This window comes from Pleurodeles waltl, chromosome 1_2 (assembly GCF_031143425.1).
Source record: "Pleurodeles waltl isolate 20211129_DDA chromosome 1_2, aPleWal1.hap1.20221129, whole genome shotgun sequence".
Lineage (NCBI taxonomy): Eukaryota > Metazoa > Chordata > Amphibia > Caudata > Salamandridae > Pleurodeles > Pleurodeles waltl.
In genome coordinates this window covers 1,325,638,859-1,325,663,490 of record NC_090437.1, presented here as the reverse complement: position 1 = coordinate 1,325,663,490, position 24,632 = coordinate 1,325,638,859, and the positions used below count along the sequence as shown (strand labels likewise).

General features: G+C 43.4%; 1 protein-coding gene across 1 annotated transcript; it reads left to right on the top strand.

Annotated features, from left to right (window-relative positions):
- On the top strand, positions 1-23,947 carry LOC138296281 (uncharacterized). Its single transcript, XM_069235275.1, has 4 exons — positions 1-71; positions 4,377-4,462; positions 9,641-10,129; positions 23,040-23,947. The coding sequence occupies exons 2-4, from the start codon at positions 4,417-4,419 to the stop codon at positions 23,603-23,605; spliced, it is 1,101 nt and encodes a 366-aa protein (XP_069091376.1). The 5' UTR covers positions 1-71; positions 4,377-4,416; the 3' UTR covers positions 23,606-23,947.
- Positions 23,948-24,632: the final 685 nt, after the last annotated feature.

Genomic DNA, 24,632 nt, shown 5'->3' with positions numbered 1-24,632 from the left:
ATAGATCCTTTCGCAATAGACTGAATACACCTCTGCTCAAAGGCACCTGCAGAACTCTCTTCAGATATAAGGTAAGGGGTAACTCGTATTGATGTGCTGCCAAAAAACAGAATAAGAAAAGTAATCCAAGAGGACGGAAGTGAATCAAAAATAATTTAGAAAAAAATGCAAGACTGGCATTGAATCATTCAGGCCTGCAGAGATTTTTTTGTAATTATCGATTCTCTCTGCTTGAAACACATCACTCGTTTGTTGCATGATTTGCAGATTTGATTCAAAAAGAGCAATATTTCGTATATACTCAACACATCAAAATGTACACACTGCACACGGGGTGCAATACAGCACCAGGTAATTTTCAGGAGTTAGTCGAGCTTGCTTGAGAGTTAAAGATCCACCCTTTACCAAAATGGTCTTAACATCCACAATTAATAGAAGGGGGGCCAGTGTTTGTGTCGGCAGCAGGAGAGACAAACCTTGCACTGTTAAACAGTATTTTAAAACAAGAAAAATAATGATTTGTTCTTTATCACTGACATGTTTGTTTCAGTAGTCATGCATAATGATTTTTTAAACTAACTAGTTATGATGGGTAACTGGTCCAGAGGAATTCGGATTAATGTAGGATATAGAGGTTGTATCCCTCACATGGAACCTTGAAATAGGACTATCAAGGTGCCCTAGGAATTATTGACAGTAACCAGGTACATTCTGAACTAAGGGGAGGAACCTAAAGGTGACCTTCGAAGAATCTAAGAGGCAGATTTACAAGAAACTAGCGCATCAGCACTGATGCACCAGTTTTCTTGTGTCGCCCCTCCCCCACCTAACGACACCATGGTGCGCCGTATTTAGAATATGGTACACCATGGAGGTCGTTAGGCCAATAGTGTCAACATTTTTTAGGCTATTTTGGAGCTTTGCCGCACTAGCATCAAAAATGTTGATGCTAGTGCAGCAAAGTGCAGGAAGGCCGAAAGATTTCAATGGGTGCATCATTTTAATGCCTGCTGTTAGCAGACGCTAAAAATGATGGAAAAAATGGCGCAGTGAAATCTTGTAAATTTCACTGCACCGTTTTTTGGGCCTACCTGCTCAGGAACTTCCCCTTCGCATACATTATGCCTGGCACAGGCATAATGTGGTGTAAGGCGGCACAAGTGGCGCAATGCATGCATTGCACCACTATGTAAATCGGGTGCGGAAAAAATGCCTTCCTAACGCTACATTAGGGTAAAAGAAAATGACACTAATGTGGCAAGGGGCGGCGCTAGAGGCTTGTAAATATGCCCCTATGAGTCATAGAATTCCATGAGCGCTTTTGTAGCACCTCGCGCTATTCTTGCAGATCTTTCTCACATTTGCCTTTAAATAAGTAGGAGAAATTGTAATGGCACGGTTTCCTTTTTTGTGGTTTTCCTTCTCACAGTAAACATTTTTTCATGAGGCCAAATGTTGCAAAATATGGACCTTTGATGCACCTTCCCACTCCTAGGGGCATATTTACAAAGAAGTGGTGCAACACAGCAAGCAAAGTTCAGCTCTCTCCATGCATTAGCACACTTTGGGCTGCCTCGTACCAACGCTGGCATCCTTGTGCCACAGTACAAGGATGCCAGCGTTGTGGTCAGGACCGTTTTCAAGGAGTACCTTTCTGCACAAAAACTATCTTTGAGGCTATTTCCGCTCTGTATGTTTGCGGCAGAATGCGGCGTAAATGCAAAGAGGATGTAAGGAGGAGAACTAAGGGTATTCCTCTTCTTTATGGAAGGCACGCTATTTAGGCGCCAACCCATGTCCACATCTCTTTCTAAGTATGTGTGTCAAAATCCATAGAAGGATGCACAGGAACGCCAATGCACAACCTATAGAATGCCCACCTGACTCAAAGTAACGCAAGACACTGCAATGCGCTGAGAAGGTTGCCGCTCACGTTTCGAAAGCTGCCGCTCAATCTACTTGAGCGGCAGAAGGAACGGGGGAGCTGTGTGATGTGGTTCACGTTGATCTTATGGCACAGGAAATGGTCCCGGTGCTAAAAATCAGCACAAGCAGCGCAACAGAACAGAATTTCGATGCTCGGGGAACTCCGCAGAATTTCGCAGTTTTTAGATATCTCAATGGAAGTATGTAGAGTGAAACTCCATGAGATCCACCCACCCCTACTAAATACCGAAAAATATTTTGCACCAGGCTGCGTTAAACAGCCTGATGCAAATATTTGTAAATCTGCCACAAACTGTATACATAGCCGACTCCTTTCTTGAGTTACCTATTTGCATTGAACATGGACAATTCATTGCAAATCTCTGTTAATGGTGCTTAGCACCACATACAGAATTTCCTTTTTCTGTGAATCAGAATGTGTGAATTGTAAGTCCAAGGTCCACCTTTCCTGCCTGCAGCCAACCTCAAGGGTAAGAAAAGTATTCTGAATCTGACCTTGATTACTTATTTACATTTTCCTTGCACTAGGCATGGTGGCATCTGGAAAGGAATAGAGAAAGCTAGCCATGTCCATTGGTGGAAGCTTCTTGAGTGGCTGTTATCTCCATCACTAGTCCACGTATTGGGACGAAGTGAGATGCTGCATATTCGTTTCAAGTCATGGGCAAAGTGGTCCATTGACCGGGGTCTCCACCTTCTAGGGGGCCCTCAGGAAAGTGATGTTTCTCAGTTTATCCCGCGCCCTCTCACTTTCATTGATTTCTTCCTCAGAACCTCTCTCTCCTTCTGCCTCTACCTCCGACTCTATCTCTCTCTGTCATTTTAATGATTTTGGGGCTCGTGGGAAGACATATTTCAGCTCTATTGTGTGAAGAACAGGGGGCCCAAAAATATGTCTATCCTGGACTCTATAAACCCTTCTGATGACCCTGAGACACTGGGGCCTCAATCGGTTCACAAGGACCACTCAGCCTGGCTCCTTTGAATGAAGTGATCGAGATCATTGTATGGTGGTGACCGGGTTTCTGAACCCCCTCACCATTTTGGAGGAGCTGATTAACAGTACATCTGGGACCGACCTTTAGACAGGATTTGTGGCTCTTGCATATTTACATAGGAGAATTATCCTTACTGAGTTTGAAATAACATGAACATTGGTTAAACTATTAATTTGAACGAGGACTGCAAGTGAGACCCCCCCAAACACACATTTTTGGGGAGATCAGCACTTACTTTTCTCATTATATTTTAACCCAAAGCAAAACAGAGATAAACATAAAGGGGTATAATTGAGAAAAGTGACACTTTTCTTGTGCCCCTTAGCGCCCCCTAACGCCACCACGTGTGCGCCGTATATAAAATAAGACACACCATGGCAGTAGTTAGGGGACTAGCATCCGAATTTTTGATGCTAGTCCAGCACTTTGCAGGATTTGCCAAAATTCTGACGCTAATCCTGCAAAGCACCTAGAGGCCCATTGTAACCAATGGAAGCCTCATTTTAAAGTCTGCTCTGAGCAGGCGTTAAAAGTGCTTAGATTTCCTTACGCCATGTTTTTGCCCCTCCGCCAATGGGGGAACATCCTCTTTGCATACATTGTGCCTGGCACAGGCATAATGTAGAGCAAAGGGTTACAATGTGGTGCAATGCATTCATTGTAAATGTGGCGCTATGTTTTTGGCCTTACAATGCCAGATTAGCATAAAATCATGTGTAATGATCTTTAACCCACATAAAATAACATTACATTTGTTGAGTAGCTCCGATATGCCTAAATTAATTTATATTCTCTTTTTTTAAAAGTAGTCACATGACACCATTTAAATTTAAATGAAATCAATACCATCCCTAACATTAAGGCTAGCACTCATCTCAATTGAAATTAAGACAAATATCTGTAACCTAACCCTAAATCTAAATTACACATTATAAAGGTTGAAGTACAAATGCTTCGGTCGAAGTGATGGAGGGAAACAATGATGGAACTAAGAAATGATTTGGAAGTAATTGTAAGACACTGAGACAGATAGACTCACCCCCTCCTCTCACACAGACACACACTGACACACACAAATATTGCACATAAACCTATAACCTGATACATATTAATGCAATCACAAGCATGAGATCACACAGACACTGAGGTGACTCCACAGGACCTAACCTCCTTAAGGTATTGTTCATGGTGATATCATAAAGGTGAGGGGATAGGAAGGTGATTCTGTGCTATGTATTTCAGCAAACTTAATTGTACTTGTACTAAGGGTGTTTCTGAAGGATGTCAATGGATGTTGTCGATGGGGGAAGAAAGTCCTTAGATGTGAGCACCAGTTTTTCCCAACAATGGAGGATCTAACGCATCTTTGGTCCAACATGACGTTCTGACTTCCAGACACAACTGCCAGGAACTTGTCTTAATGTTTTGCAGGGATCAGGATTGCTGCAGCTCAGGGAGCCACAGCTCGGCCATGGAAGACACCCTGCTCTACAGCTTCCTAATTATACTGCTTGCAGGTAAGAGACATCACACAGGGCATATGCATGTGCCTGGTAACAGCATGTAAGCGCATCCAGCTGCACGCCATGGTATATATAACATGGTCAGGTTACACAGTGTAATATCTGGTGCAAAGGATTTTTGCACTAACATTTGCACCGATCACCCACCAACCAGTTCTAGAAGGACACCAGCCTACTTCTAATGTCATTTCCGATTTGCCCTCTTAGTGCAAATGTGGGTGCACCATTGCATGGCACCACTTGTGCATTGTGCAATGTTGCAGCATACAGAAGCTGGATAGAAACATGCGCGTTATGCATGAGTGTCCTCAGCACTTCATCCATCTATTCGTACATCTACGTTTCCAAATCAATGGGACCGTCTAGTAAATTATGTCACAAAACATCTCAAAACCCCAGTAGACGTCATCAAACAGAGCAACATTCAAGAAGGCCTGAGGTTAGTGATTAGTAGGGTGCACTGCTGGGGAAGGAGAATTGTGCTTCTCTACACTAAGTGACCCCCTTTATGAAGCTGCAGTCCTAAATAGTCAGTTTGCCTTTCTTAAATGTGAAATCCCTCCTTTATATAAGTACTGTTAGAACATGACCTTGTTCTATAACAATTGGATAGCACTCGGGTCTTTGAATCTGTTCAGCGCTATAGAAAGTCTTACTAACAACATCAATAAGAATTGATTCCATTGCTAGAACTGTCTCTCAGATCACGTGATACAAGGACATATCATTTTGCGTTTTACATTATGTTCTTTCCAAATCCCAAACACCCTGATTTTGTAGGGATCAGCTAAATGGGAGTCTTCTGATATTGCTTTCTTCCTTGGGACTAAAGGAATAGATATCAAATCCTCTAACAAGGAAGAGGGAATCGGAGTCCGATCAGAACCTCACCATCCCTTCTTGGTCCCTTGTAATCCTATGGAACCTGACCTCAGGGGCCAAGAAGAAAAACAGAATACCCACTGTAGGTACAGTGCCACCCATCTATTCCAAACAGATCAACAATTCTTACTGCAGCACATTGTTTAAGGGAACCAGATGGAAACATCCTGGTCCCCAATTCCAAAAATTGCTTATCAGCCAATCCCAAGCTCTACCCGGAGGAGAGCAGGAGAGCAGTAGCTCAAGTCAGTCCCCTGAAAACATCCATAAGGTGAAGTCCTACAGAGCACCAGGTAGAGCAGTCACCAGTGGTTTAAAGCCGACGAAACTAGGGACTTACAGGTAAGACAACCGTCTGGAGACAAAGAACACATTGTTGCACTGTGTATAGTCGCATGACTGGGGAGGTTAGTAACAGTCTTAACTTCTTAGTGAAAGGGCTGCAGCTGATGGACACATTGTTGCACTGTATACAGTCACATGACTGGGTAAGATAAAAGAGAAAGAAGAGTTACTAATGAACCAAAGAGACTCCTTGGCGTAAACAAAATGACCTCTGTAAAGTACTCACCTATCAGTAAACACTATCATATGAGATGGTTAATGCGTCTTACTCCCCTAACCTCCTGGCTGCTATGAATGGCATAAAGAAGAGTCCGGCACTTCATGCCATCTTCAGACAGGGTGCAAAAGGGGGATTATTTAGTGCTGTCAGGACTAACACTACATCCCAAAACAAACCTGGGTTAAGGACCCACACCAAAGAATCCCGCCACTAGTACACCGAGCATGGTTACTTCCAGTCATGACACAAAGACTCTATAAAGTAATTTATAGCCTCACAGCTTAAGGGATCTATTTGAAATTCTTTGCCCTGGAAAACATAACAGAGCCAGTTGTGGCCAAGGTCCCTCCTCATGGAGCGCAAGTGTCATTAATTAATGCATGCTTACCTACAAATGCCAGACCTGAAGACACTCCTAAATGTTATAGCAATGCCCCTAAATCTCCAGGCCAGAAGCCAAGATCAATCATCGGAAATGGTTAAGAGACTACCAGAAGCCACAGTGGGGCTACTAAAGTTTTGAAGTGGGGGAACCTTCCAAATATCATAGATGTCCTGTGCCTGTTAGAAGGGTATAAAAGTATAGACATTATAAGGATGTAAGAGCTATTTGGGCCCAGATTTATTCAGAAGTGGGGCAGCACGCTGCTGCACCAAAAATAGCAGCACCGCACCACTTTTAAAATGCAGGGATGAGCCACATTTAGAGGAATACAGAGCACCCCTGTGTTTCCCCCTGCGCTGGCACTGAATTGAGCTGTCTAGTGCCAATTCAGGCATCCTTGCACCATACTGCAAGGGTGTCTGCATTGAGGAGATAGATTATTTATGTGCAGGAAGGTGTCCCTTCCTGCACATAAACAATCCATAATGGTGATTTGGCACTTCTATGTGTCCTGCAAAATGCAGCACACATAGAAGTACCAAAGCGTAATTTTGAATGATTGTGTATGTGCAGGAAAGTGTCCCTTCCTGCACGTAAACAATCGTCCATGACATTTTGCTTCTTCTATAGAAAAAGCAAAAAACAAGGAGAAATAAAAGCATTTCTCCTCGTTTTGCCATGCTAACGCCACCCCTGGGGTGGTGTTCATTTTTGTCGCTGCCTCAGGTTTACGACAACTCATAAATCTGAGGCAGCGTCAAAAGCAATGGGTGTTGAAGTGGAACGCCCACAGCAACACCCATTGCACGCCACTCTGACCAGAAAACTGTGTCGGAGGGGCCCATATTTACAAGGAGGTGTAACGCCACAAAAAAGTAGTGTTACACCTCCTTGTAAATATAGAGCAGTGCTTTGGGCTCTTAAATATGCCCCAAAGTTTTTAAACTCCAAAATACAAAAACAGATGGCGGATAAGCCACTTCCACAACACCTTTTTAGAGATCACACTAGAATAGCTTAGGTAGAGGTCACATCCACAAATCATTCCTAGATTCTGGGACCAATTTTGCCATTATTGCTCAAGTAGGTATAGACTTGGATCTCAGATAGTCGGATATTTAGCTTTCTTCCTGAGATTCAATGTAGAGCTCCATACTCATACATGGATCAGACAAACGACCACCACTAAATGTCCACCACCCTTCGCCATGCTTAAGTGTGCATGTGTCCCAATACACGCCCATGCATAAGCAGGAGGCATATATGAATGGTAAGCAAGTTGATCACCATGTGCAATCATGCACATGCATGTGTCATGGCATACATTTTGGCTATTTTTCTCTCTACTTTTGCAGCAAAGATGATGGCTATGCTTTAGCAATAAACAAAAAAATGCATGGAGTGGCAAACAAACATTATCAAAGGCACTACATAGGCACTGCGAGAACTATTGGCTTCACCAATGTTTGTTTCTGACATTAAAACGTGTCTTAATAAGAAGTGGCTTTTATATGAATATTACACTGAGATTCCAGTCTCTTATGAATGGTTGTCTACATTAAACATGATCTAGAAGGAAGTTTGTAAAGATGTGGGTTAAAGATGTGAAATAATGTGTTAAACTGTATTGCGGAATTGAATGTAACAGTGTGTAGCAGTCTGTGAAATTGCAGTAGTTTGTTTACAAGAATATTTTATGAAATTTCTAGAGGTTTCTTTTCATTTCAAGAAGAAATGTCCTCCCAAATTCATTTCTGAAACTAAAATCAGCAAACCTTAATTTTTGGAACACAATTTTACCACAAAAAACTAGAAAACTTTGAAAGAGGTGCCTTTTCAAGAGATCACAAAGTAGCATATTTCATCCAGGTATCCTATTTGCTAAACTTTCAAACACCCCTAACACAAGTACTCTTATGTTATTTGCAGATTCATTAAAGGCCTTACGTGCCCTAGCCAGGGTACCTCTTCCATGGCTCGTTGTTTTCTTTGATATTTAGACATAATGTTGCTGTGATCAGAGATTACGCCTTCTGTACAGTGGGGCTGCTTGTCAGGCTTTTGTGAGATATGATTTCCAGTAACCCCCCCATCTAAGACTGTGGTTGAAGGGAATATTACTGTGATATGCATTACCAATGATCCACCATAACCCCTGGGGAGGTGGAAGTGACCCTTCAGAGGAGAACCCACAGCACACCTCCTAGCCTCATACGCAGCCTACTCGACATGTACTACATGTTTGTAGATGAGAAGGTAAAAGAGGAAGGGCCTGATTTAGATATTGGCCTCCATCTGCTGAAATCTAAATCCCATAGGAAATAATGGTATTTATATAGCGGCAGACGGGATATTTTTCACTGTTGTGATGGAGTAATCCATCCTCCAGTATCTAAATAAGGCCCTCATTCTTGTAGATTTTATCAAGTGTCCTACTGTAGCCAACGCTACAAGCACCCGAACCCTTCCAGGATGGACAGTGCAATATACCACTGCACTGAATGATATTACATTGTTAGTTGTAAGGAAAATGGCTGCAACCAGCTCCTTCAGTGGCCAGCACACAAGATCAGTCAGACCAGTGCCCAAGTTACAGACGGGGCTCACTGCCACACCATGCGCTGAGTGCAAAACAGGTCAATGAGCCCATTTCAATGAATGGGATATACCTAGTCAAGACACAAAACTGAGCATCAGAGAAAGAGGAATCGGAACAAGCTGTTCGGACCAACCAGCCCACATTTCATTGTGCAGGTGTCAACCAGGCCTGCATTTAAAAAAGGGAGGCAGCGGTCCCTCTGCAGGAGGGTGCATTGAGTGGCTGCACCCACCTGAATGGAAATGTCTGGGAGGTATATTGGACCTGTTTTTCTCCCTTCCAAGTGGGACCCTCAGGGGCTGCAATGGTTGTGCACAACAACTGAGTGCATCTCGTAACTGCCTCTTTGCCTCTTCTCCTGCCACTATAATAGATGCTTCTGTGACCCCTTCCTTAATACCAAAGTGTCCCAGGGAGGAAAGGCTAGGCACAAATTCCACTTAATGCATACACACCAGCAGTCATTAACCAGGCAGCAGACTCCTGATTTGTAAAGTCAAAAGTGGTTTTATTTTAGCTTTCTCTTGGTTAAAATTGCCTCTGCTGCATTAGAAATCAATGGGTAAAATAAATTCCCTGTTTATTTTTTCTCAGGCATTCATACAAATGTTGGCGTGTTTGTTTCTGTCATAGGCACCGGGTTGTACTGGAGTGATCCTTTGAACTTTAAAATGTGAAGAACACACCCTAATGGCTCTCATACTGCTCAGTTCACTTCACTTTTTTCTCTCCTCCTTTAAGGGCCAGTGGTTCTTGTTCCTGCTCAGACCCCGGCCATCTTGGAAGTGACATCTAAGCGGAACATTGTGCATGCCTTCCTGGATGGGCTGAAATCCTTACAGTGCTTCGCAGACTCCCTGCAGACCTGTGGTGATCGCCAGCTTGACCTTGAGAGGGATCTTCTGCCAGGCCTGAGAGCCACCTTGCAGAGCATGAGCAGGGCACAAGAGGTGTGCCAGGTCCAGGTGAACACCCTGAGATCCAATCAAGAAGAGCACCTGAACAGGATCAAGGCTCTGAAAGATCAGCTGAGTCTTCTAGAAGCGCGTCTCAATGGCCTGAAGCAGCAGCTCTCTGGACTCCAGGCGCTGGAGGCGAGCAGCAGACATGGAGTGGCAATGGCGCGCCGAGCCCTGGATGCAGCACAAAGCGCCTTGGATCAAATAACTCAACAAGCAAACAACGCCCAGCAATTGTTTAATTTACACCTCTTCAATCTGCTCCACTTAAGTATGCATTTCTCTTTAATCTCTGTAAACTTTAAGGAAACTCAGAAAGAGACAGATATACAGACACAGACAGCCATGCACATCCTTGAACACATGTGCACAACTGAGGAACTAGCTACACACACGCACACACACAAGAACAGATACAAAAATGCATATAAAGACAGCACAAAAAACATGACCAAACAGGACACATGAGCAGACGTTCACAGAAAAACACCTAGACACATGCGCACAGCACACATGATTGGACTGGCCTGTAGGGAAGTCTTGCAATACCAGAAGGGGTGGTATGATAGGTCATTGTGTGCAGGGATGGTTTTAGCGCTGGTGGTGTCCCATGCTACAATGTGTGTTGGCACCCCAACCAATGATGACCTTCTCTGTGGATTCCCTCACCACCACCCTTCAAGAGTGCCCCTCAAGTCTCCATAACCTCTCTCTCTCGTGCTTTTCATTTGTTTTATAGTGCCATGCATACTAGTGTAGGGTGACAGAGCACTTACACATTACACAGAGGCAACAAGTTACACGTGTGAATCACTGTACAGGAAATGTTACATAAGAGAGAGGGGTACACGTTGTAGGAGTCACATGTCATCCATACTGGAAGACAGTATAGTTTAAGAGTCTTTGGTCTGATAATTTAAAGTGTAACACCATGGTTGGGGATTGTCTTTATTAATAGGAACTGAATTCTACCCAAATTAACCTTTTTTGCATCATTAGGATAATGAAAGACTAGGGGAAAACTCATTATACTCTAACCTATGCCTTGCAGTTTGCATGCAGTTCTTTGATAAAATTTAATAGCTCACTGTGCTATATTCGGATTTTAACCTATAAACTGCAAGTAACAACACGATCTCGCAGCAACCCACTGAACAATTTACATAATATGCACTTCTGCGATCTGCATGTTACACATGCTTTACAGCAGGTGTCTTAACCCTCCGATCTACTTTATGATGAGTCAAAACTGCCAGTATACAATACTCCAATCTCTCTCCAGCAGGCCCATTAATCTCCTGAGCTATCTTAACATTTTAATTGCTCCCTGAGACTTACTGTGGACAAGGAACACAGCATCAGGTGCTTTTAATACCATACTATACTTGAAAACACAGCACCCACACTGTGCCCCCCCAAAGCAGTGCCTGGTGAAGTGGCGCCAGTCGCACCGCTCTAGACTAGCTATAGCTCTAGCCTTTGGCTACTTGTGGATCTAGTTTATTCTCTGGTGGACCGGATTTTACTGTAAATCTTTCTGATATTACAACAAACTGCCTGCGGCAAGCACAAATCCCTGCTTTCCTATAAGTGCAAAACACCTCCCCAGCATGTCTTTACAAGTTCAAAACTGCCAACATTTGCAAATGTGAACCACTTTTTAGCTGTCTGATTCACAATTGGCGCACGGGCCTATCTTCTCTCCTTGCCTGATCCTCAGAGCACACATAGAGATACACACACATAGCATGGACAAAAACTAGTGCACACACTCACAAACACACTTTCCTAAACAAATAAATAGCTTCACACATTTGCATGAGACACTTTTAATCCATTAAGTACCTTCAAAGACATACAGACAATACATTTGTCTCCCTCTTAATATATATCCTACTCTTGAGGCGGCGTTGCCAGTCAGCATCCGATCGCTAGCGGTGCCATCAATGATAACTCGTGCCCTAAGGTAACTAAAACTCGTGCCCTCGCCATGCACTGTTTTCTCATCAATAATTTTACTGCAAATTTTACAATGATATTATCAATGATGTGTTAGTAAATGCATTAGTGATGTAATATCTAGTATAATTAGCAGTGCATGGCCAGGGTACAAGTTATACTTACCCTAGGGAACGAGTTATAGTTACTTGAAATAACTCTAAATATAACAGCTGAATTTCTATGGTTTTGTGCATGTAAAATCTGAGCCTAAATATAACGTCCCTGTAACTTTTGTTTTTTAGTGAATCTCTAGTTTTTTTCATTCAATTTCCTAACTATATAACTTAGCTCTAGCCTTTGTTTTTTCAGTAAAATTCCTAGTTTTTTTTAAATGTTAGGTAAGATGCCCATCGCAATGCATGATGGGGGTGTTGGACGCAGGACCTATCCTGGCTTTGTGCTGCCCCCACCCAAGCTTGATGCTCCTGCCACCCCTCCTCCTTGCCATCCATTGTCCAAATCCATGTCTCTGCTCCCTCATTACAGCCCTTTGTGACCACTGCCCTTCCCGTAAACCCTGAACAGTTATCTTGCTGCCCCATCCTCCTCCTCTCTACCCTCTGTTGTCTGAGTCCATTTACCAGCACCCCCTCCTGCACTGCATTGTCCGATGTGCTGCCACTGCCCTACATTTAGCTTGATGTCCCTGCCCACTCCTCCTGCCCTCTGTTGCCCAATTCTATGCCCCATCCTTGCCCTCCTGCTTAGCCTCTGTGCTCAGCTTGCTGCCCCTATCCACCTTCCCCATGCCCTCCGATGTCTGCCACTGCCCTCCTACCTACTTTGAGTGTTCTGTTGAGCTGCCACTGCCCCCCCACCTGCCCAACATTGCTAGATGGATGCCACCTGTCCCTACCACCCCCACTCTGCCTGTCTGAGTTCCATGCCCCATCCCCTCTCTCCTGTCCCCCATGGTCTATTTGATGCCACTCCCTTCTGCCCTCCATGCTCTTTTGCAGTGCAACTGCTCCTCCTGCCTGCCCTGCATGGTCTGTTGTGAAGCCCCTTCCCCTGCCCTGTCTTGTCTGTGTCAAACCCCTACCCCTCCCTTCTGTCATCCTTGGTCCTTTGTGCATGCCCCTGCCCCTTCCTTCTTGCCACATCTCCTCCAACCTTCCCTGTGAGGTCAGCTTGCTGCCCTGACCCCCTCCTACTTTCCCTCCATTGTCTGTGTGTATTCCATTATAGTCTCACTGTTGCCCTCCATGCTGTGTTGTGCTTCCAGTGTACATCCTGCCTCTCCTCCATGGTCAGCTTGCTGTTGCTACCCTTACCCCATTCCCCCTGCCCCACCTTCGACGTGCAGCCCCTTATCACCTCCCTCCTGCCATGTCTGGTCCGTAGTCATGCCCCTGCCCCCTGCTTCCTGCATTTGCTGGCCTGTTATGCTGCAACTGTCCCTCCTGTGTTTCTGGTATGGGAAGCTTGCTGCCCTTGCGCTCTTTCCCCTGTGCTATCTGTTGTCCATGTGCATGGTCCTGGCCCCTCCCTATTGTTTTCCATGGTCCGTTGTGCTGCACTGCCGTCCCACTTACCCTGTGTGGTGTACTGTGCTGCTGCAAGCCCTGACACCTGCCCTGTAAGGTCCAATGTGCCATTCTTGCCTAGAGTTTGAACTTGGTAAGAGGAATATTTTGATCAAAAATGTGGGAAATTGATTTTCCCCATTGACTTACATTGAAAAAGATTTTAGGTAGGAGGCAGATAAAATAAAGCCCTTTTGGGCTTAAATACATCTGGATTCTCCTGCCTGACTCGGGTCTGCTGGCAAGTATAGTTGTACTGACACTGCCTCTTCCTTCTGCCCTCAATTATCTGTAATATTGTCACAACATCTCCTGCCTGTCCTGCATGGTTGGTTTGTTGCCCCACACCCATTTTCCCTACCCTTCGTGTTCTGCTGCTGCTCATCCCGCCTGCCCAGAGTGGTGAACGTGTTGCTTCTACACCCCCTCTCTGCCCTCAATTATCCAAGTCCGTGTACCTGACCTCTGCCTCACCAGTTTTTAAATGAACAAATGGATTGCTAACATAATATATTTATTACAAAAGTGTGGCACGCCTGACACCATCTTGATATATAATCGAAACTGTGATACCTAAAGGATTTTCTTTAGAAATTATAAAAATGAGAGTCTTATTCCCTTAGAAATTATGTTTAGTGCTCTAAAAAACTAAAATGAGGACATATTTTCTGAGTTTTTAAATAGCGACAAAGCACTTTTAAATTATTTGCTATCTTTATGTTTATTCGCCAGTTGATCACTTGATTATTTGTTAGGGAAGAGTATGTGGCGTTACGGCCAGAACGGCAGACTTTGCAGCCGGGAAACCAGGTTTGACTTTCAGCATCAGCTGCAAATCCAGTGATTTTCATTGGAAAAGTGTTTTATTTGACTTGACTATATCTTGGACGCCGTTTGACGAATGTTCATGAAATTCTCCCCAAAAAGTTTCAAGTTTGGTCTTGCTGTGCATGGAAAGTTTCAGGGTGATCGATCAAGCATAGGGTTGAGATAAAGGGGGTTAAAAAAAAGTGTTTTTCCCTTGTTATTTCTCATATTGATTTTAGACATGCATACAGCATCAACTGCTGGATCCAATTACACCAAATTTGGCAGAAAGGTAGCTTTTCGTTCAGAAGGTACACTTTTTTAAATAAATCGGTTTAGTGGTTTTCGCAATTTTAAAGAAAATCCAAATTTGTATATCTAATTATGCAAATAATTTGCAAATTCTCCTGATCTTGTGCGGGGATCTGATTGGCTCCAACACTTCAACCAAGAAGTGTTGGCAGCCATTTTGGGACTCGGACTCAGAGTTGCAAACATAAAGATAAAAAGTAAAACGGGGGGGAGGGTATAAATACCCTGTCCCCATAGCTTTGTTCCTGGGGTCCCCCAAGGACCCTGCCAAGGCAAAAAAACATTTCTTATTATTTTTGCTGTGAATTTGCAGCAATTTTACAAATTTGTGGCAAAAAGTTTTAAAAAAAACAGGAACAGGCTTCCACACTTGTTTTCATGAAAAAGCCCCCGGTGGGCCAAGTCCTTGGGGCATAGCCATATATTGAAAAAAAGGATGGGGGTGCATGGGACCCTCCTCCTAGGGTTCTTTTCAGCCAGTGGGACCCCCACTTCTTTGAGGTTTTATAAAAAGAAATGGGAGGGGGCTGCGCAGACCCCCCTCTATTAGACTACAAGAGCCCCGTAGATCAGTACCGCTTCGGGGCTTTGTGTAATAAAGGATGGGGCTTTTACATGCCCTGGGGACCACCACGTCCCCAGAGCTAAATAAATGCTAATGGTGGTCCCACAGACACCCAGGCCCCAGTGACCACCACCTTCCAAGGGCCAAATAAATATTCGAAAATAGGAGGGGGCAATGTGACCCCCCCTGAGCCATATACAGCCCCGGGACCACCACCTCCTGGGGTCGACCTGTGCTATTTAAAAGAGGAAGGTGTGCAGCCCCTCTCCTGGAGCCATTAGTGACCCTGGGGACTGCCACCCCAGGGCGGCTTATGCTATCTCCTGCGAGATAGCTGTTTGCTTTCACTTGGTGGGAGTTGACAGCTCACCAAGCAAGAGCAGACATAACTCCGCTTCCAGCAAGTGGGAGCTGCCAAGCTGCCCCTGCTTGCTGGAACCATAGTTTTAATCTTTTTCCCTGCCTATGGTCATGCGGGCAGGGAAGCAGAGAAAAAGATTGCTCCCCCATAGTCCCCAACCATGCTCACTGACCCAGATGCTAGTGGCCAGGCCTTGGGGGTGTGGGGTCCCCAGGGCTGAAATTGGCCCAGTGAGAGGGGGCTACGCAGCCACTTCCACTTTTTAGATAATACATTTGGCCCCAGGGAGGTGGTGGTCTCCGTGGCATAGATAAGCCCAGGAGGGGGGTCCGCACAGGCCTTCTCCTTTTTTTAAATAAAAGTACAGTGGAGGTGGTGTTCCACGGGGCTCAAAGACCCCAATCGAGTTAGGCCTTTGTTGAAAACAACCGAATTTGCTGCAAAAGTTTAAAAGAATCTTTCTTTGCCTTGGCTGGGTCCAATGGAGACCCCAGCACCAAGGTTAGGGAATCAGGATAGTTCTATCCTGCCCCCTATCCAGCCCCAAGACAGGCCCTGAGGCCAACCCCCACCGCGCAATGCATGGAGTAGTATTTGTCACTTGCGGGGGGTTGGCCACAGGCACTGCGTCCAACTGACACTGTGCATGGCAAAAGGCATTATTTGGTGGTGGTTGGATTAATGTGAAGTAATTAAAATTACTTACAGTTAAAAAAAACTAGAAATGCACTGAAAAAAACAAATGTTACTGGGACGTTATTGTTCGGAAATAGAATTTTAAAAAACACAGAAATTAATTTAGCAAACCAAAGGTTACAGGGATGTTATAGTTATGTTCACATTTTAATTTAGCAAAATCATAGAAATTCATCAGTTATAGTTATGGTTAGCTCAAGTAATTATTACTCATGCCCTAAAGTAACTATAATTCGCACCCCTGCCATGAACTGCTGATTACTCCACATATTAGAACACTAATGACATCTTTGATAACATCATTGATCATGTCAATGTAATATTTGCGGTAAAATTATTGAGGAGAGAACTGTGCATGGTGGGGTTGCGAGTTATAGTTACCTTAGGGCACAAGTTCTAGTTACTTGAGCTAACTATAACTGCTGAATTTCTATGGTTTTGTGCAATTAAAATGTGAATTTAACTATAATGTCCCTGTAACTTTTGCTTTTTAAGTAAATTTCATTTTTGTAATTCTATTTGCTAACTATAACTTCCCTATAACCTTTTTTTTTTAGACTATATATAATTTTCTGGCTGTGGCTCAGACACAGCCTGTAGACTAGGTGATGGTTCTCACAGAAGTCGCGATAGTGCTGACTCCTAGCAGGAGTTTTCAAAACCAGACACAATGAAGTGTGAGATCTCAGCACCTGAATGTCTTCAGCCTTCTTGAGCACTCCTCAGGCACAGACAAAAGGGCTGCCCTTCTTAGAAACGTTCTCACCTTTAGCAAGAGAAATGTCTAAACTACCCTTATTCCTATCATCCACCCCATATAATCACTCAAGAACAACCAATCAGCAGCCCTTTGCTAATAAGATGCTCATAGAACGTTTGTGGGTAGCCTTTAATCCATCCTTCCTCATCTCAATGTTTGAGTCTCTACCCTCCAGCCACAGGGATGCAGTCAAGACTTCCATTGCCTATGTAAACTGTATATACTCTCTATCACATCATGCAAAATGCATTCCAGTTGTCCATGCACTTAGACTTTCACACACATAGAATCTTACTACTATACACTTCTTAGATACCCAACACACATTCATGCATATGGATTGTTAACTCAAAAGTCTGGGAGTCACATAGAGCATTCTACCAGTCTTGGCACTCACAACCTCTTTGCAGTCCTTCCTAACACTTCTGCTATATATGTGTCTCTACTGCCCTTCATCTAGCCCTTAAGAGTTTTTACAGACCACTAGTCTGTTGCTGAAGCAACCACTGATGGCCTTGGTTTCCAATGCTATCACAGCTGGCGATCACAGCCCTTTGTTACTCAGAACCCATCTTTATGCCATCTGAAATGATCTAGCTGGGGCCCCTTTCATCCCATCTTCTGCTCATCTGAGCCTTCTTTATGATCATGAGCTTCCCTTCACATGCTATGCAAAGTTTAGCTGCTTATCAATGTTAATACCAAGAGTTTGTGCGTGAAGAACAGGTATATGAGGCGTTCCCATGCTCTCCAGCACCCAGTCTGAGGACCAGGCTGTATCAAAGAGAAGGACCACACCTCAATCTTTTGCCCATTACTGCCAGTGAATTATCTCCCATTCAGTAGGACACCTCTTGCAAGCAGTTCTAAAATTAGTTGCTGCCTTAACTTAATCCCCACACACTCTGACCTTTCACTGGATATCTTTTGCATAGGTGTAGAAAGAGATGACAAAAGAAATGATCATGGAGGCCAGAGGGGCCACATACAGGTGAAATAGACCAGCAATCCAACATCAAGCCGTGTGGTAGCACCCAAAGTAATGGGTTTAGAAGGTGAGTGATATTCACTGAACCTCACTGTTTGGGAACCAAACCATTTTCAAAACCCTGCCTTCAATATAAAACTCCGCCAATTGACAGAGCAAGATGGAGTATGAAATGGTAAAGTTATCCACAAATGTGACAATTTTAGCTTGGAAAAATTCAGTCATTGTGACACATAACGTTATTGGGTAATTTCATTGTTTCTCTCTCATGCATCAAGCCCAGTGTTCCATTGATCCAGTCCTCTTCCTTTTGGGGCCAAGATAACCATGTGTCACCACTTATTCCAGCAAGCAGGTGGTCCTGACTGTGATGATTAGCTGCCAAATCATCAAGCGTGAGATTGTATTTCCTTCTTCTTTTAGGTGTTGCCAAATTATTAACTGATGATTCGATCCTGGATGTGACTCACCCTGAATGTCAACTGTATTTTCCAGACAGCCATCAAGATTAGGGGGTTGTTTCCACTTTCTGCTCCAAAGATCCAGTTTAAAAACATTCTTGATTCATGGAATGCTAGATTTAGTCCAAAAAGAAGCTGGGATCACAGTACCCACAGCAGGAGCTACTAGGAGAATATATTGTTCTGTGTCCTTGTTCTGAAAGGATTGCAAATTACTCACAAATCTCAAAACTGAGTCAAATCATAAAATAACCCACTTCAAACATTCATCCTAATGGTATCTCTTCAGGAATGGTTGGCTGCCATACACCGTCAGAATGCTTAATAGACTTGGGCAAAATTATACTTACACTGGATTAATAGGAGTAGTTGTCCTGATTACGCATTACAATTGTGATGTAAAATGAGCACAATTACACAATTTTATCAGCTTGAGAAACTGAAGAGTAATCTGGGGCAAAAATCCTACCACAGGACACAGAAACAACAAACTAAGAGAAAACGAGCAGCTGCTGGCTACTGCTGTTCATGTCCCATACCATTTAGTCACATTTTCTTTGTGCAAAATGTATCCTCTGGCCCAGTTTTGATACAAGGGTACAAAAAATAGTGTTAAATGTTGGATTACTCTTCTAACGTAATAATGGATATCTATGAGCAATTTTGCAAGGAATTACGCTAGAAAGAATAACATCAGTTACACCCACCCCTAATGCTTGCCTGGATGTTCCTGTCCCTCCAGATCAACAAAGGTTTCAATGTGCTACTATTGAAATATTCACAAAGTTGTTGACTCAATTGATTGTTGTGCTCCAGAGTGTCACAATCTTTGCCGGTCTCTATGTGGATGATTGGCTGGTGTTTGTCCTTATACAGTAGATACCTTGAAGGATCCAGCAAAGTTTTGCCATCTCCTATAGCAAAATGGGTTCCTGATCAATCTCAAAATGTCCAACCTAACTCTAGCAAAAGGCTTAGAACGCGCAGGAGCAAGTTCCAACCTTAGATTGAAGCTTCGTTCCTCTTTTTTTCTGAGTTCAACCAGAATATGACATCGCCTTTCTGTACTGCTGAACTGGAAATTTGCTGAGGTCAGCAAATTGATTTCATGTTTAAGACAGCATGGTGAGTGAGATCCAAGGGGACATTTTGAAACAACACCAGGGATCAGGGTGCAATCATCTTGTAGTTCTATATTTTTTCTGCAGCTTCCTCAGTCTTTCTGGATCCATGGGTTGGCCCCCTTGTGGCAATTAGTCTGTCATTGGCTTCCTTTGGCCGAAAACATAACCAGCCTGATCCAAATCCCAAAATACATTTGGAAGTTATCTATTATTGTGAACCTGCATACTCAGGGGCAGTAATTCCCTTCTAACATCAAACTGGAGAAAGTTGCCTTAAGTTCTTTGAGCTCTCACTTGGTATGCTCCTTTCCCACAGAAATATTATGTTATGTAAATTTGTGGAGTACACTCTACACCGGGAGGGGTATCCTGATGCAGAGCAGGTGTGAGTCTGGCCCACCTATGGCCTAGTGGGACTACTCAAAAAGCTAGGTCTTTAGCTTCCTGCGGAATTTAAGAAATGGGGAGGAGGCTCTGGTTTTCCATATGTGTGGAATTTGTGCAAGTAGGAGTCTAGATGAGCAGTGGTTTCTGGAAGGTCTGGAAATATGTAGATTTGATATGGAACAACAACACAATGACAGATTTGGATTTAAACAGACAACCCGGTACATGCTTTTCAGCTGTAGATTCATTAGCCATTGAGATCAGGACCTGAGCTAAAAGCCTCCCATGTTCAAGGGATGCACAATGTGTTTACAGATCATTTGAGCATTGTGCCTCCTAGATCTCACAGCTTCACTCTAGCTTCTGTCATATTTCTCAATCTTTGCAAAATGGTCAGATTCTGAAGGTAGACCTTTCTCTAGAATGAAAAATATATTTCTATTCATTTTCCATAAGGATTTTGGGTTCTGGATTCTGTAATCTTTCTTTGGGCTCCACTTCTGCTTTACACCATTTCCTCTAATTTCTAAATTATATGTTCCGCTGTTCCAAGAAAGGGCCGATATAAAATATATAGAGGTAGGTTACGAGTGAATTCTTCTCTTTGCCATTCCCCTTCTCATTTTAAGATAAGGTTCAGTCTTCCTTTCATTTAGGGCAGGGAAATACTCTTCCGTCTTTCTTTTCTCATTTTCTCTGGGTGAGGATATCGGACGCAGATAAAGATTATGGTCTCTCTAGCCCATAACCAAAAGGACTCTTCTTCACCACGGTTTGTACAAGGACTTGTGTTATGGGTTCCTCTTGATCAGAGGTGACCAGGGGTTCCATTCTGGAGATTTATGAATGAGCCACGAGGGCAGGTCCCTAAACCCTTCTTTCCGATTACTGCCTGAATGTGGATGATTTGTTATCTTTGGATTTTGAGACCGAATTCCTTGTGGCAGTACAACATGATGACTCCTCTTTTATAGTGCTTTAGGTAAATAAAAACATATATGTGTGGCACTACTTTAGTGTGTAATTCTTTTGCTGGAGTGTCACGTTGCGAATCATCTGGTTTGGTATATCCTCTTAGAAGTAAGGATTGGGATGAGGGAAGGGTTGATGAGATAATGGACAGATTACTTACTCATAATCTTCATTGCCTTCCTCCTCCTGGTACTGACAACCCAGATTTCAGCCCATTATCATGTCTGTGATAGCTAGTGCTTGATAAAACCTGGATGTGGGACTGGGGTACTCCTCGGTAAGACTCTAAGTATGAGGTTGGGGCCTAAGTGGTACAACACAAGAGGTGAAGGGTATACATTAGTTTTCCTTTTAGCTAGAGTTACAAGCCTGTCTATAGGAAGTAAAATCACCTGATAGATCTAAGTATTGGGATGAGGAAGGGGTGTCAGAGTAATGAAGATAACCAGTAGGCAATCCAAGCCTAATAATATATGTTATCGGATTCGCTAAAAGAGAAAGCTGCAGTGCAAGAGTTTGTGTTACCATGTTGAATCAGAAATGCAAAGTACCTTATATGTATTTTGGTTTGCATTCCACAGGGCTTCTGAAGGCAGCTCACCTCACTATAACAAAACGTAGTTAGAAATTCAAATGGAATCATAGAGAAGGTGCATCACTTCTGAAAATGTTAAGATAAACAATAGGATGGCAGGTTATGGCATGCAATTTTTATTAAGGTTCTTTGTATTTCATAACACTTTGGGGCTCATTACGAGGCTGGGGCTGCTGTGGTGGTCTGACTGCCACATAAAGACCCTGACAGTCAGACCACCAGGGTTCTGCCAGCACCACCGGGATCCATGATCATGATCTGCCAGGGCAGCGCTGCGGATTACGACCTCGTTTTCTGTCAGCATTTTCATGGTGGTTTCACTGCCATGAAAAGGCTGGCGGAGAACAGGTGCAGGGGCCACAGGGGGGCATGGGCAGTGAAGGGGTTGCCCTGCCCAGCACACTCGCACCCTGCTGGCTACAGCATTGCCACCAGCTCGATTAAGAGCCAAAGACAATGCTGTAGCCTGTTTCCCACTAGGCTGGTGTGCGGAAACTGAGGATTCTGCCCGCGGGCCTAGCGGGAAACTCCTAATAGGTCCAGCGGGGTGGTCGGCACTTTGGCGGCAGCCACCCTGTTGGGAATTTGGTGGACGGGCTTTCCTGTCCAACAAACTCTAAACGAGGGCCTTTGTGTTTATTCAAGTTAATATAATTATATTTTATTCAAAGGTACATCACATATTATAGGGGATAGCATGAGAATTCAGCAACATTTATTGAAATGATTAACCAAAATTGTCCTGGGATTCACACATAAACAATGCAAACAGCTTTGTGGCCAAAACGTGTCTGTGCCTGACAATTTTTGACATCTGTATATCTGTGTCTGAAACAGGCACCTTTAAATAGTAATGGCATGCTTGTGCTGATCCATCTTTGTGGTCTTTGAAGCTGTGTTGCTCGCATCATTGAGTGTAAATGAGCAGGTATGTGTGTTTGAGTTTTAGGAAGGGCAATCCTAGTGACATATGGGATAGGTGCTTCTTGGGTGAGTGGGTGAAAGATGTTAAGATGCAGGATGGTAAGCTGGGGTAGGAGAAGCATGGATCTATGTATGAGGAGTGGGCAAGGAAAGCAGGGGAAATGAGCCTTTGTTCTGTGGCCTTGATTGAGGGACAGAAGGGATTGTTCACCCTGAGACCAGAACTCTGCTTTGATGGTCATTCAAGATTCCATCACAAACATAGACATGGATCAGTGTTGTATGGTATTGAATCAGTGCAAGTGGTTGTTCATTCTTTTTATCTGACATATCCTTGATGAGTATGACTCAGGTCATCATGTAACTCCTTTATCTGCAATATCCCCCTTCCCCTGGGACAAGCCTTTTAAAATAGCCATCCAATGTAATACAAACACTCTTTGTCCAGTCCTGCATCCCTAGCAATCACCAACAGCAGGAATCTTAACATGCTGGTTTGTTGGTGGCATCAGCTGAGGTTTGAAGAGAAGTTGTGACATCATTGACTGAATGGCCTCTTTAAAGGCAGGACACTTTCACTCCAGGCACCTTCAATGGGAAGGAAACCTCAAAGCTACAGAAGGATGCATGTGTTTTTTAAGTAGATCAATCATATAAAAAGATTCTACCAATACTGTAACTTCTTTTTGTCTCTCCTCTTAGATCTGTTCAGGATTAGTTTCATGATCAGTGACAATGGAGCCATTAGCTCCGGTAAGAACCGAGTGAATGAAGCACGACGAAGTCTGAACGCTCAGCTGAACACCATGAACATGTACGTGGCACAAAGGCAGTCATGCAGTCAGTCAGTCGATGACACTCTACGCTCCATTGCTGATATCAAAGGGAAAATCATGGCTCTCCATCCTTACAACAAGCGGGATATCTTGGTGCAGAAACAGTTCACCAACTTTCTCCTCCCGATGAGTCAGTGCAATAGTTTCCTTCGCACAATGGTTGGCCAGATCTCTGGGGGCAAACAGAAGGCCCACTTGAAAAATGTCAGTCAGCTTCTTCATGCCTTAGTCCCAGTTTTGGATGACCTGGTGAAGGCTGTACGTCCTCTAGTTCGAAACGATAGCACTTACCAACTCTTAATCGCTCTTAGATTGTATACTATCATAGACAAGCTCGAGCAGGCCAACCAAAAGATGAAAGAAACTTCAGCAGCTAGGGAGGCCTTAGTTAGGAAGTCAGGAACCATTTATCAGCCTTTATCAGTCATATAACATGTTCCTCTTTTCTTTGATTATCTATCTATCTATCTATCTATCTATCTATCTATCTATCTATCTATCTATCTCTATCTATCTATCTCTCTGTCTGTCTGTCTATCTACCTACCTACCATTTTAATAATTTAATATGAGTTATTGTTGAAAATAAACGCTTCCAGTCAAGAGAAGGGAATACAAATAATGTATTTCAGCAGCACCGTATATATCAACTGGCAGCCCAGGAATCCAAGCAAAACATGTGTCCAGCACATTCTAAATTCTAAGCAATTACCAGATAATAGAAATAAGGGTTTCAAAAGGAAACAAAACATGAAACCATCCTAAACTAAATAATTCAAGAACATATAAACAATATTTACATAAACTGAAAATAAGCATGTTACAGTTATCCTTTCAACCATATAAACATTAAAAGAGGAAACATTCCACACTGGTATTTCAATTTTACATGCAAAAATTATAATCACCATAACTGTTATTTTAACCCTTAATCGTTCAAACTGGTCTCATCATTCAGAAAGGGACCTAATTAGTTCATGGTCATCAGAAAAATCAATTACTTATAACCTAATAATGGACTAGCAGCAACGTTCTAGCAGCGCCACCTATCTTTAAAATAATGACAATGCATAAGAACCATGTGCATCCTACTATGTAGTTCTGTTTCTCCCTTGTCAGATTTCTAATCCTTTTGGCTGTGGCACAGTGGGGCTTACACCCCTTGCAGGGAAACTCATTAATTGCAAAGGTGCCCTTGGCTGACCAGGATGGTTGTATATCAATAATATAGACCTGTGCATTTATCGACTCAACAGTATCGACTATTGCCATATTGTCAAGGGAAGCATATATAGGTGTGCTTCGATGCACGGAGTCTATATGTGTGCAGAATGGTAATACAACCTCAATGTTTTGCACCACTTTACTGGGACTGTACTACTTGTGGACCAAGTGGCAGTCATTACACCTACTGCCCAGCTCCCTGTCCCACACTGCCTGGAGGCTCACAATGGGATCAT

Bases quoted from the DNA above. Each gene is read 5' to 3' on its own strand.
- LOC138296281 (XM_069235275.1), top strand. From the start codon at position 4,417: ATGGAAGACACCCTGCTCTACAGCTTCCTAATTATACTGCTTGCAG. The intron at 4,463-9,640 runs GTAAGAGACATC...TCCTCCTTTAAG, and splicing joins CCTAATTATACTGCTTGCAG to GGCCAGTGGTTCTTGTTCCT. The intron at 10,130-23,039 runs GTATGCATTTCT...CTCTCCTCTTAG, and splicing joins CTTCAATCTGCTCCACTTAA to ATCTGTTCAGGATTAGTTTC.